This window comes from Sinocyclocheilus rhinocerous, unplaced genomic scaffold (genome assembly GCF_001515625.1).
Source record: "Sinocyclocheilus rhinocerous isolate Xijiao unplaced genomic scaffold, SAMN03320098_v1.1 scaffold1285, whole genome shotgun sequence".
Classification (NCBI taxonomy): domain Eukaryota; kingdom Metazoa; phylum Chordata; class Actinopteri; order Cypriniformes; family Cyprinidae; genus Sinocyclocheilus; species Sinocyclocheilus rhinocerous.
Window position 1 is genome coordinate 988,596 of NW_015645559.1, and position 13,277 is coordinate 1,001,872.

General features: G+C 35.8%; 1 protein-coding gene across 3 annotated transcripts in view; it reads left to right on the top strand.

The window, feature by feature from the left end:
- Positions 1-3,307: 3,307 nt before the first annotated feature.
- LOC107706684 (myosin-11-like) overlaps positions 3,308-13,277 on the top strand; it is a 29,930-nt gene continuing 19,960 nt past the window's right edge. For all 3 annotated transcript variants that reach the window (XM_016510472.1, XM_016510474.1, XM_016510475.1), the window contains exons 1-4: positions 3,308-3,403; positions 8,200-8,562; positions 9,707-9,863; positions 12,656-12,683. In XM_016510472.1, coding sequence (XP_016365958.1) covers positions 8,221-8,562; positions 9,707-9,863; positions 12,656-12,683 — 527 coding nt within the window. In that variant the 5' untranslated portion in view covers positions 3,308-3,403; positions 8,200-8,220. The remainder of the gene's footprint in view (positions 3,404-8,199; positions 8,563-9,706; positions 9,864-12,655; positions 12,684-13,277) is intronic.

Consider the following 13,277-nt stretch of genomic DNA (forward strand, 5'->3'; position numbering starts at 1 on the left):
ACCATCCATCAATGGAAAGCTTATTTTATCAGATTTGAGATGATGTAATACATCTCAATTTTTAAAAAAATTGACCCTTATGACTGGTTTTGTGGTCCAGGGTCACATATGACCCTCTAAAATAGTGTGTACTTAGGCATGCACTCAGGATTTTTATGAGAACTGAATGTGCACATAGATAAATTATAGATAACAAACACTTTGTTCTTCTTTAGTAATGTTTTAACTCAGTATACATGTAATTTCCTGTTTTTGAATGTCCATGACTAAGTAAAGCCACAGCAAAATTGCTGTGCTTGTGACACTATAAGTGGATTCATATGCACCTTAGTGAGATTTTGTCTAGTAAGGTGATGATGTTCTCTTACTAATGTAGGCAAATCTTAATGCTCCAGTTACTCTGAACGGCTTCAGTACACTACAAATGAGTTTTTGGATGAGTCTCAGGAGACTATCTACCCCGAACAGCCTGTGCTTCACTCAGTTTTAATCTAGCACATATTTCCCATTCCCTCCTTCCGTTCTCCTTCAGACACACTGTCAGGACTAATTCCTGAGATACTGCTCTTCCACTAACAGTACAACTAACTAAGTATTCAGACATGGGACTTTGCTTTGAAGTCAAACTCAGGTCCAAATAGGAGTATTATAATTCCTTTCCTACATTTTATTGTTTTTCACTTACTGAAAATAAAGAACTGTTCACCCAGAACTAAAAAGGGACGTTTACCAGACTATTGTCACTGAATTGTTCTGTGCATTGAAAGTCAATGGTGTACAAAAAATAAAAAGTCCATAAGACTTTCATTTCAAGTCACATGGACTGTTTTTATGGTACAGTTTTGTCATTTAATCACTTTCGTTGTACAGAAAAAAGCAGCTTGTGCACATATCAAAATATAGATATGTGCACAAAAATATATATAAATATAGGTTAAATGATGCCATCAATTTTATTTTGATAAAATAAAAAGTTGCACTGCAATGCACACTATAAATAATATCTCCTTAAAAAGTTATGTAAAATATAATCATATGTGATGTCATGCAGGAACTTCTGTGAATAGGTTTCACTTGCAAAAAACATAAATTTGACAGAATTGTGTAAAATTGCATATAATGTGATGTTAAGCCATTTACAGTTCTTCGCTGTATAAACTGACAGAAATTGGTGTAGGATTTACTTTAAAACAGTTATCACTTTTTATTATTTCACATATTTTGAAGTAGAAAGTCTGAAATTCTATTTTCTTGTATCATTATTTACATCTTTGATTTTTTTTACAGTGTATAAGGTAATTTACAGTTACCAATTAACAGGCTTTTACTGTTTTTATGTAATATTATAAACACTTTTAGAGTGCATGATGATAAAAAAGGTGCACTGCTTATTTGCAAGACATTTTAGTAAAAAATATAACATCATCTTTTTTATTATGATCACAAGTTCAGACAAGATTTGATATAGCCTGTCAACCGTGTTCAGTATTAGTGTCTCTGACTATACAAACTACAAAATTCTCTATAGTACGAAGTAGCAAACTATTAAACAAACATTTATGTTCCTATTTCTATAGCACCATACAGCATGTGCAGGTGCAATACCTCACATTCCTTAATTGGTGTTAGTCTTTGCCGGAATGAAAGTCTGCAGCTATTTCGAAGTTTATTGTTGGTGAGTAAACAGTCGGAAAGATATCCCAATGAATGCCTATATGTCTTAACAATGACACTGCTGTTGCACCATATTTAGTCACTCGGTCCAAGTCTTTCGGTGTTCCCTTCTAAACACAGAATACAGCCGAGATTCCAGGCAGACCCCATTGTCCTTATATGGCACAACAGAGACCCGGTAGAGCCGTGCATCTCTGCCTCTCTCTCGCAACCTCTCACTTTCACTCTCACTATACACCCCCATCCTCCATCCGTCTCCAAGACACTCTCTACCTCCCTTCCTTCCCTTTCGCACATCCAGGAGAGCTTGATGCTGACCAGTGACAGAGGCGCTTCTTTCCTTGCAGGCTTTGTTTTCTCCCCATCTCTCTTTTGGACCGCAGCAAGGCCTCAGAACATACCAGCTACGGTCCTGTTCCCTGGAAACATCACAGACTTGATTTACGGGATGCAATCGGAGGTTGTCCTTATATAGGAAGTTCCATTAGATAGCAGGAGCCCGGAATGTGGGAATGGAGGGGACGGAAAGTGATGTGCGTAACGATAAGGCTCCCAAAAAGGATCTCAGGGGATTCGCCTCGTCTAGATGTAGTGTATGGCATGTAGTCTAGGGGATCTCCCTTTGCTCACTTGGGCTCTTTCTGTTTCTTTCCTCTGTTCTGTATGTTAAGGATTCCTTGTGTATTCCTTGATATTCCTAGTCCCCGTTCACTTTCACTGTATGGAAGAGAGCAGTGTGAACATACTGCGAAACATCTCCTTCTGTGTTTCACGCAAGAAATAACTTCACAGTTTTGGAATGACACGGGCATGCAAAAATAATGACAGAATTTTCTTCATTTTTGGTTGAACTGTCCCTTTAAATCTGACATTTTTCCATATTCCAGATTCTGCAACAAATGTTTGTGCTCTGCTACTAAAACGGTCTGAAAATCCATCATAAAAACATGAATGACTGCATATTTAAAACTATGATCATGTAAATAAAAGTGGAATAATCATAAATCATTTCAAAATATTGTATAAATATGATTTAAACCATGTTAAATCAATTTCCTCAGTAATCATGTCATTTCCTAAAACAAAAAAACTTTGTACGTAATAATTTTTTCCCAATTTCTTTCCCTTTTTTTTTCAACAGTATGAAGAGCATGTTTAAAATATGGAAAAAAAAAAAAAAAAAAAAATTATAAAGATTTGTGTTTAGGATATATTAGACATGCTTAATTGTGCCTTAAGGAAAAATAAAATGCTAGATATGAAATTAGCCAAAGCAAGTCAAATGAGCACTTTATGGAACTCAGTGGCTACTGTCAACTGACTCTTTAAGCAAAAACGAACAATTATAAAATATGAGAGGAACTGTGCAGTAATGAATTCCTGTTCACTTTCATTTTCCACTTTTATCATAACTGTCTTCTGTCTGAGAACGCAACACTCGCTGTAATTAGTTGTATTCTTGCAACATTTAAGTGTTTCACACATTGTGTTGAAACAGAACATTTAAAAGGATGCTCGCGAGGAGACTGTTCACCTGAACTGTCAAAACTCGCTGACCAATCACATCGCAGATCGACTGTTCGGCCCCGCCTACTGATCCGCATCTCCGTTTAAATGATGTTCTCATGCTTTTCTGTACAATTTGGACTGTTCGTCTTTGGAGTACCTCGCTGTCACGGGACTCTCCAAACCCTAACTTTCCAAATCGCGGCAAGTTTTCGTCAGCCTTGTGAGTATACCTCCATATTATTATTATAATTATTTTAAGTATTACTGTTTTAGTTGTGGGCTCACGGAGGCTTTCAGCTATGTAACTCGTTGTGAATGCATACCAGTAAGTTGATTATTCAGTGTCACGTTTGCAAAAAATTGCTTGAGTGCAGAGCTGTGTGAGGAAAACTAATCTTTCACTGAATATTGAAACCTGAAGCTGTCAACATTCATTTGCTTTGAAAGATTTTGACAGTTATTTTATGTTGCCATTAAAGTGATATTTCGCAAAAAGGGATATGGAAATTCTGTAAACATTTAGCCTATTCACCCTCATGTTATTCCAAATGTTTATATTTCTTACGTGAAACATAAAAAGACATGAATGTCAGGATGTTAGTGACTTCAGTCACCATTCGCTTTCATTGCATCTGTTTTCCATGCAGTAAAAGTGAATGGTGACTGTCATTCTGTCATCTGTGCTCCACTGGAGAAAGAACTTCTAGAAAGAGTTTGGAACAGCATTAGGATGAGTAAACTATGACCGAATTTTTTTTTTTCAATTAACAGAATTAAATTATAACTTTGTTGCACAGAGCAAAGACTTTCAACAAATCAGGCATCGCTAACCTTCTAGTTAAAACATCATCATAGAGTATCTCATGAGATGTTAAGATAGAAAGCATGTCTTTTCATCTGCCCTTTCACGCAAAAGCTTGACTTCAGCAGTCTGTCATAGGAAATGGCTGAGAAAAGTGCGTAAAATGAGAGATGCAGTGAGCCTGACAAACCAAAGAGTTTCCTGTTCTCCAAATATGGTTGTCAAATGCCGTTTCTGCTGAACGTTGTGGTGAACAGCAGACAGTGTCAACTGAATGTCCTCTCATTTCCCATTGTAGTGATGACATGCACAGACAACTATGCATAGACAATAGTGTGAGAAAGTCTAGAAAAAAAAATATCAAGATCAAGGGAAATAGGCTAGTCACTCAATTCAGTACATAGTATGTTGTCATTTATCCATTTATCCTTGATCAGTAGCATAAACATTCTTAAGACGTATTCTGCAGTCATACAGCTGAAAAACGTAACCTCATGTCCTTCTAAACCTTTTTGACCTTTTCTTTTCTTTCCTGTGCAGTTTAATAGAGAATAATCTGGCAACATTTTAATAAAGTGCCAAGCTTTAAAAAGAATGCAAAAGCACCATACATACAATATTATAAATGTGGCTCATGCAACTCAATTTCCCAATTTTACAATGCAAGATCTTTGTGTGGCTGAAATTAAACTTTTGTGTTCCACAGAAAAACAAACTGGGTTTAGAACTGCATGCAAGTGAATAAATAATATCTGAATTTTCATTTATGTGTGAATTAGCTGTGTAAATTTAACTATTTTAATACTTTGGAGAAATTTCTGACAGCTTTTTCGGAATATCTTTCCTAGTGAAGGTAAAAGGTGTGTGCATGAGGCAGAAGTTAGGTTTAATCAGGCTTAGCAGAAAAAGGAAGTTTAACAGTTTTATTGGTAATATTAGTAGACTTAGCAAGTTTTTACCAGTTTACTTGGAGCTTCAGTAGTGAATTAGCTTATCCGTGTTTTTGACTTTAGCACACTTGTGGTCTATCTTTAGGCTGCTTACCTGATTGTTCCTCTAATGATTTAACACAATTCTGCATCACCTGACAGACTCCTGGAACTCTTCTTTATTTCTTAAAATCAGTAGCTGGCCTAATGTCTAACCGTTTAATCCAGTCTTATCATGGATTCAACATGTTTTGGTCATTAATGGCAAAATGATGTTTAATGAGACTGATCTAGGAAGCATTATATTCAGTATATATTGTCATTGCAACAGCTTTAAAGCTTGAGCTGTTGACCTTGAATGAACGTCCATCTAAATAAAACTGTTAATAGAAGAAACTGAAATGACACAGCTGCTCATGAGAAAAAGTAGACCATATGGTTGGAATGAGAAAAGGATGAGGAGGAGTAGAGAAGAGAGGAGAAAACCTTTCACAGGACCAGAGGTCACAAAAATCCATCCGCACAACACATGGTCACATGATCTTCTGGGCTTTAGGCCCACTTGAACACAGGCCAAGGCTCATTCGTGCTACCTTTTACTTCTGTCATGTTAAAAAATCAGAATTTCTTTTAAATAAAACATAGCCTCCACTTTTTAGGTTGGATTTTGGACAGTACGTTTGGAGTGAAACTGCTGATCCATAAAAACCTCGGTGAAAGCTCAATGATCTTCAAGTGCTGAAATGAAAGGACTTCCCAAAGAACATGCTGTGAATCTGCGTACAGGACACAGGAAATTCCCTCATTTAATTAAATCAGCTTATCATAGAAAAACTTTGTTTGTTTGTCTCGCCCCCAAACGATTATAGGCCATTTAAATTACCATTTTCCATCCGTTGTGTTTTCGACAGGCGATTCTGTCACGATTTTGTCGTCATTTGGACAAAATAATGCAGATTCCTAACGTTGGTAAAAAAAAAAAAAAAGAGCATTTACAGATTCACGTCTAAGAATTGCCCAATATTTTATACTTTCAGAATGTGTCAGCACGTTAAATTAATCTAGTCTTCTTTCTACAACACAGACTCTGAAGAAACACAAAAGATGAGATATTAAGGCAGAAAACAACAAGAAGTTTTAGTCATTCTCCATTGTCGCATGAGCAAGTGCAACACTTTGGTTTTAGATATTATGCAAATTTTTGCTTGAGGTAAAAGAGTAAAATTACTTTGGTGCTGGTTGTCACTAAGAAGCTCACTGTCCTGCCTGCTAGGTAAAATTTTATAATTTAGAATATAATTTTGCAGTTTATTTTTAAAAAATGAACTTGAGTAGGTGGAAAAAATATTTTCCTGTTTTTGCTGAGCCATTAGACCATACAATGTGAATGTACAAACAATGGATAGTTATAAATGTCAGAGGAAATTGGTTCATATTTAAGGCGTAGCTTTGGAATTGCTTCCCCAAATTGCTTTTAAAGCTCAGTGGCTGCATGAAGCTGCACCTGCTGTTTGCCAACTCTACTGTACTTGAAAATACTTGTGTAAACTTCCCTATATCAGCCCACCAGAGGAAAGGAAGGGTGGGGGAAAGTGGTAGGAAAATAAGACCCTCTCCATCCTCTGACTTTCCCTGCCTAATGTTATCATTTTGGAGTAAACTGCGAGTCTGGCTGGAGGCATACTATTCCCTATAAGGGCTTTGTTTGGGAGTTCACTTGCTTCTGCTGTTTAGGTCGACAGAGCGTCCACTGACTTGAAGGCAGCCTTATATGGTCATCACAGCACGGGACCACAGCTGAGCTCCAAAAGAAACAAGAAAAACAGCATTTGCTGTGGAGATTATCACATAATTATATATGTTTAGCCCATCGGGATGTTACGTACAGTTTTTGGCCAGACTGAGTGGTTGTTTAATCAATACTGATAACATTATTTTATATTTCCCAAGCATTTTTCTTACCCTTTCATCTAAATAGGTGATAATAGTGGTGCCCCCGTGACCTCTGCAATGTTTGTTAAGGAACATTTTGGATTGATTGGCGAACTCTGCAAAAGCTACACTGTAGTGTTAGTGAATTCCAACCAGAACCAAAATTCATCCATGAATGATGATGTTGGATGATGTTGCATATTGCATTGATAGGCCTTGAACATTGTGGGAGACCCCAATGTGTGTGTGTGTGTGTTTTTAAGACCCCAATCGTAATGGACTTTTTTAAAGGAATTAAGTAAGTAAAGGGTTTAAATGGATTTAGAGAAATAATGAGAAAGAGAGAAGAACAGTAAAAAGACAAAAATAATAATTTTTTAAATGGGTCATATGATGCGATTTCAATTTTTCCTTTCTCTTTGAAGTGATACAAGCTCTTGGTGCATAAAGAAGATCTGTAAAGTTGCAAAGACTAAAGTCTCAAATCCAAAGAGATATTCTTTATAAAAGTTAAGAGTCAACCACGCCTACCTAAAACGGCTCGTTCTAACACGCCCCCACATGTCTACGTCACGATGTGGGAAGATTTATCATATAACCCCTTTAAAGTAATTTGTTTGAAATGTTTGAAATCTTTTATTTTAAAATATGCACCTATTCAATGTTTATTTGCCGAATATGTTGAAAATTCAATTTTTGTAAATTAATTTAGTTGAAATGTTTGCAAATTATATTTTTATTTTAAAATATGCATCAATTCAATCTTATTTGTATGCCTAATATGTTAAAAAACGCAAAACATAAAAATAATTCTTGTCCCGTCACATTCAGTTCTGTATTAAATGGATCATGTAAATGACAGCATATATTTTCCAATTCAAAATGACGAAATTTGAGTTAATTACATCTTACCTTGCACTCTACTGAAGCACTGTGGTGAAATTCACGCCCGGTTTCTGTGAACAGTAAAGCCTCGCCTTCTTTAAGTTGATTGGCCATTTCAATAACTAACTTTAAGAATAATGAAGGCAATAATTTGACCATCAGAAATGTAAAAAACAAAAGTCAAATAAAAAATGTAACTTTTTAAAAAAATTTGTCAAATACCAAATATTTTGGGGACAATGTGGCCATTCCTAATTGTTTGGGGAGACCTCAATGGTGTTACAGCCCTGCCTTGAATAGTTTTCCACCTTTAACACCTTGTATTTAATTAAAGTCTATTGCACAGATCCAATATTGTGGCCAATAATGTTTAAAATGATTATTTGTATTGCTGTAGGGTCATGCAAGTCAGAGAATTTTGTTTACAAAAAACATTGTTTAAAAATCTGTTTTTCTCTTAAATTCTAGTTGTCGTAACCCAGCACCAAGATGACGAAAAAGACCCTGAGTGAGGACGAGAAATTCCTTTTCACGGACAAAGACTTCATTAACAGCCCTGTCGCCCAGGCAGATTGGTCAGCCAAAAAGCTGGTATGGATCCCATCTGAAAAACATGGTTTTGAGTCGGCCAGCATCAAAGAGGAACGTGGCGATGAGGTACTGGTGGAGCTAGTGGACAATGGAAAGAAAATCACAGTCAACAAGGATGACATCCAGAAGATGAACCCACCCAAATTCAGCAAGGTGGAGGATATGGCAGAACTGACCTGCCTGAATGAAGCATCTGTTCTCCATAACCTGAGGGAAAGATACTTCTCTGGACTCATCTATGTGAGTATGCCATAGTGCATTTAAATGATATTTTAAATAAATTAATGCTTAATAAATTATAACAAGTATGCACTTTACACAGCTGAATTAGGCTTAACGACATGTGACTCATTTGACTCTTGATTTCTTCAAAAATATATTAAAATGCATAATCTCTTCTATGATGATGAGCATATTTTTAATTTCTGAATTAAAAATGTCAAGGTGATACAACTGTGCAGATATCATAAAAGACTGATTGAAAGGAAGAAATACTTAAGACAAGCAGAAGCAGTTTTTTTTATTAGTAATTTAATATAAGAAAAAGACACTTAAAAAATGTACATTTAAAAATGTGTGGTGCAAAAATGTAATCATATTTAATAATTAATATTTTGATATTTTTTAAATAATAATAATAATAATAGTAATAATAATAAAGGTTTTATTTTTTTGTACCCTCACATGTATTCAAATTGTAAGAAAAATATGTTATGCTTTACTTGATTACATTATGACATTTTTAAAAGTCATTAAACAAACTTTTGTTGAAAATGGTATAAATGTTTTTCAAAATCAAATGAAACTAACATAAATAGAAAGTGCATTATTAAGAACTTTATATATTTCATATAACTTTTCTTAGTCTTTATCTTGGACACTCTTATTTGTCATTGACCCCCTGTTGACATTACTATTGCATAACATAGTGCATAACATATTATTATCAGCAAATGTAGAACATTTATTAATAACTCATTGTGGCCAAACCAATGCAAAAAGAAAAATGCACTGCACAAGTTTTAGGTTAAAATGGCAATCATGATTTACAAGCGCTAAAGCTTAAGAAAGAGGAACTATACATTTCCCAAGGGTGAGGGGTTATATAACTTCCACAGGCCTCCAAACTATGTTTGCACTCTGGTAACAAACCATTAGTTAACAACATTTTTGCTTTGAGTCTTCCATATGGAATATGTATCACCTCAGCTTTCAAATATTTTGAGTTATAATATACAGACTCAAACCAAACTTCCTTAAATGTATATTTTACGACACATTGTACGGCTCGTTACTGTGCTGCCATGTCTCCTTGTTGTGCTTTATTTGATGGATTCATAACACTTCATATACAGTGGAAAACCAAGATGTTATCTTTCTTCAGACATACTCCGGGCTGTTTTGCGTGGTGGTGAACCCCTATAAAATGCTGCCAATCTACTCTGAGAAGATCATTGAAATGTACAAAGGCAAAAAGCGCCACGAGGTTCCTCCCCATATCTACTCCATCACGGACAACGCTTACAGGAACATGATGCAAGGTGAGGCCTGGCCTGCTGGACATTGACACAAGATCTCAATGTTTGGATTTCACAATAGCCATTGTTTTTGAAACTTCAAACTCAAGTGCATCCCAAATGCATTTTTATTTTACTAATTGGCAACAGAACATTTTAGGATCTCCATATACCAATGTGCTCTTTGAATGTCATTCGTGTTTGTTGAAATGAAGTGTGACAGCTCATATGCACAAATGTGTCAGCAGGTCACACATCTAATGCCATTTTAACACTTTTAAACTTTCAAACGATTTAAAAAAAGCTGCTGTTACCCACAGGAGTTTGAAGCTGTATTATAAAGTGAAATGAGGTGCTAAATGAAAAGAAGAATATCCGCAAGATATTTTACACCTCAATGAAGTTGTTGTGTTGCTAATGAACTTGTTAATACATCAGCTTAAAGGTGACATATTATGCCCCTTTTTACAATATGTAATATAAGTCTCTGGTGTTTTTCACGTTTCACGTTTTTTTTCATGGTTGGTCGATGCACCGGGGACCTGATTATAGCACTTAAAACCTGGAAAAGACCGATTTTCATGATATGTCACCTTTAATGAACTGGAGTCAGATGAAGAAAAGATAAGTGAACAAAACCACTCTGCAATGTTTGCAATGGAATATCTCAGAAACTGTTATCTTATGTGAAACTTGCAAAAATTGCTTTCAAAAAGCAGAAGCAGGAAGATGCATTGTCACGCTGTTCCACAAGAGTAATTCTGCTAAATTCACTTCTCATTAAACTGTTTACATTAGACAAGGGCCGAACAATCATGCTTAAACCCTGTAAATTCATGCAGATCATTGCACAGTTATGTTGTGTTCACAGTGAGACTCATTCCCTGCTGTATGAGGACTGATGATAACAGTTTCTTGTTCATAGCACAAAATTAGTCCAGTTGTAACACCACATGACAAGACATCTTTAACATGTTTCGATGGATTCCTACAGTAGCTATATCCTGTTGCAGCTGATGACGAGTAAAAATCCAGCATGATCAGCCATGAGCGTCAGTATTCACATTCCTGCTCAGGCTTACACTGATCTCTCTTTGAAGTCCAGCAAGGTTCACATGCTTGACCGAGGGGTGTAGCCTTATCATAATCTGAAACATCAGAATCCCATATGGGATGGAATAGAAAGGAATTATTTATGATAGTGCTGGGCGGTTTGACCAAAAATTTTAATCACGTTTTTTTTTTTTTAAAGGGGTCCTATTATGCTCTTTTACAAAGTCTTGATTTTGTTTTGGGAATGTACTAGAACAGGCTCTCATACTAGGTTGTTCGAAAAACACATTATTTTTCACATATTTTACATTAGTAGATTTCACGGTTTGTCCATGACTGTGCCTTTATATGAATCAGATTGCATGAAACAGTTGCAGAACCACTGCATTTCAATAACGATCCAAACAAACATGCTACATTATAGTATGAGCAGTTTTTAATGTAAATTAGATTGCATAATTTCAAAATTTTAAGCAAAAGCAGAATAGTCTGACCTTAGCTTTGTGAAATTATGCTAAATAAGACATATCTGCACCAAACAAAAACAGCCAAGGGGCTGCATGTGAATGCAAATTCACTCTCTGACAGCAGGTGGCGCTTAAGGCCAGGAAACACCAAGCCGGCATTTTTCACTGTGTGAGAATATGATGTGTAGTGTGAGAGAGGCATGGCTTTGTCGGACATAGCAACAGTAACTAAGGAGGGTAGATTTTTGCAAAGGGTATATTCACGACGCTGTCTGCTTAGCCACTGTACCGGTATGCCGTTTTAAAAAAAATTCATACCGTGTGTAATTCAAACCGGTTTACCGTTTGAACCGGTATATCGCCCATCACTATGATAATAAATGTATTGGATTTGAATCTATAGATTCATTGTTGTATATAACTTTTTACTAGCTGGGATAAAACAATACCTGCGCATCTTGCTTTTCATCAAACTCTCTGGCTGAGGTACAGTTTCCCCATCGGTGTGTTTAGATGTGGTTTAGATTCTGAATGCCTCGATTTGTGCCTTAATTAGGAAGAAACAAGGGAACAGACTTTATGTTGTATGTGGAAACCTGCCCAGCTTAAGTCATATCCAAAATGAGCAATAGTCATTCATTGTGTTTACAACAGAAGACGTTCTATAGTACTTGAGCAGAACCAGCGAGCTCACATTCAGCTGATTAGCTGGTTGGGCGTTCGCCCAGCCTCCAGGATCATAGATAAGAACCAAGCTCTAGCCTGTTTGAATTTGAAGTATAAATTCATTGACTTAGAATTGTTCGGAGAGGATCATATTTTGTTTGACTTAATCAAATACTTCTTTAATAAATTATCAAGTAATATATGTTTTTTTATTTCGATTCCGCTTTCTGAACAATCATTGGTGTACAGTTAGGATTAAAAAACCTTTAATGGAGCCAAGATCATCTGAGAAGGTTTTCTAATTTTAGCAGCATGAATCAATGATTATCCCATTGCTGAACTCAGTAAGAATTGTGTTGCATCTCCCAAGAGAAGAGTGGAGTCAATTTCTTTTTTCAGCAAATCAAATTGCTGCACTGAAAATCAAAGATTATTAGATTATGTGCATTATTGGATGCTGTAATAACAATGGTATTCATCATAGACCAGTCAAGAACTTTCCCTCTTAGGCTTAAAAGCAGCCCTTATGTATTTCATGATGTTCAAAAACGACATGGTCTTGCAGTTTCCATAAGCACCAGCCTGACAGTTTCCTTGGGCCGTTGTAATGTCTGTCATTTCTTTCTATAGATCGAGAGGACCAGTCTATTCTTTGCACGTGAGTTCTTTTCATTGTTTTATTTGCATCGCTGAAATAACTGCTTTTAGTCTAACAAGTATCCCTGCTGTATCTCAATTGTAAAGTGTCCTTGAGTTATGGGAAGGCACTATATAAATTAAACTTGTTAGTATTATTAAAGTACTGCTTCTCAAACAGGACTTCCAGTGGGCTGCAGAATGACTTAAAAGTGTTTAACTTTGTTAAATACATAAATAAAAAAATACATAAAATCAAACCTCATTTCATAACATAAATCACATTTCATATACACTACCGCTCAAAAGTTTGGGATCAGTAAGACTCCAAAAACCACAATCATATTTCTCCCCCTCAACAACTTATAATATTGTTCTAATTGAAGAACATATAGTTCTTGACATTTCTGGAATCACAAAATGAATAATGGTTAATTAAATATATAAATACTCCCGGTTTCTTTTAACCTCCTGAGACCCTGTGACCTCATATTATATTTTGGTGTATTTCTCTGAGACTATACATGCCACAGTTTTAAGTCTGGATGTCCTGTACAGAGCACATTCAGGGCTTTTCAGAGATACTAAATGTTTGGATGTTTCACTATGACCACTC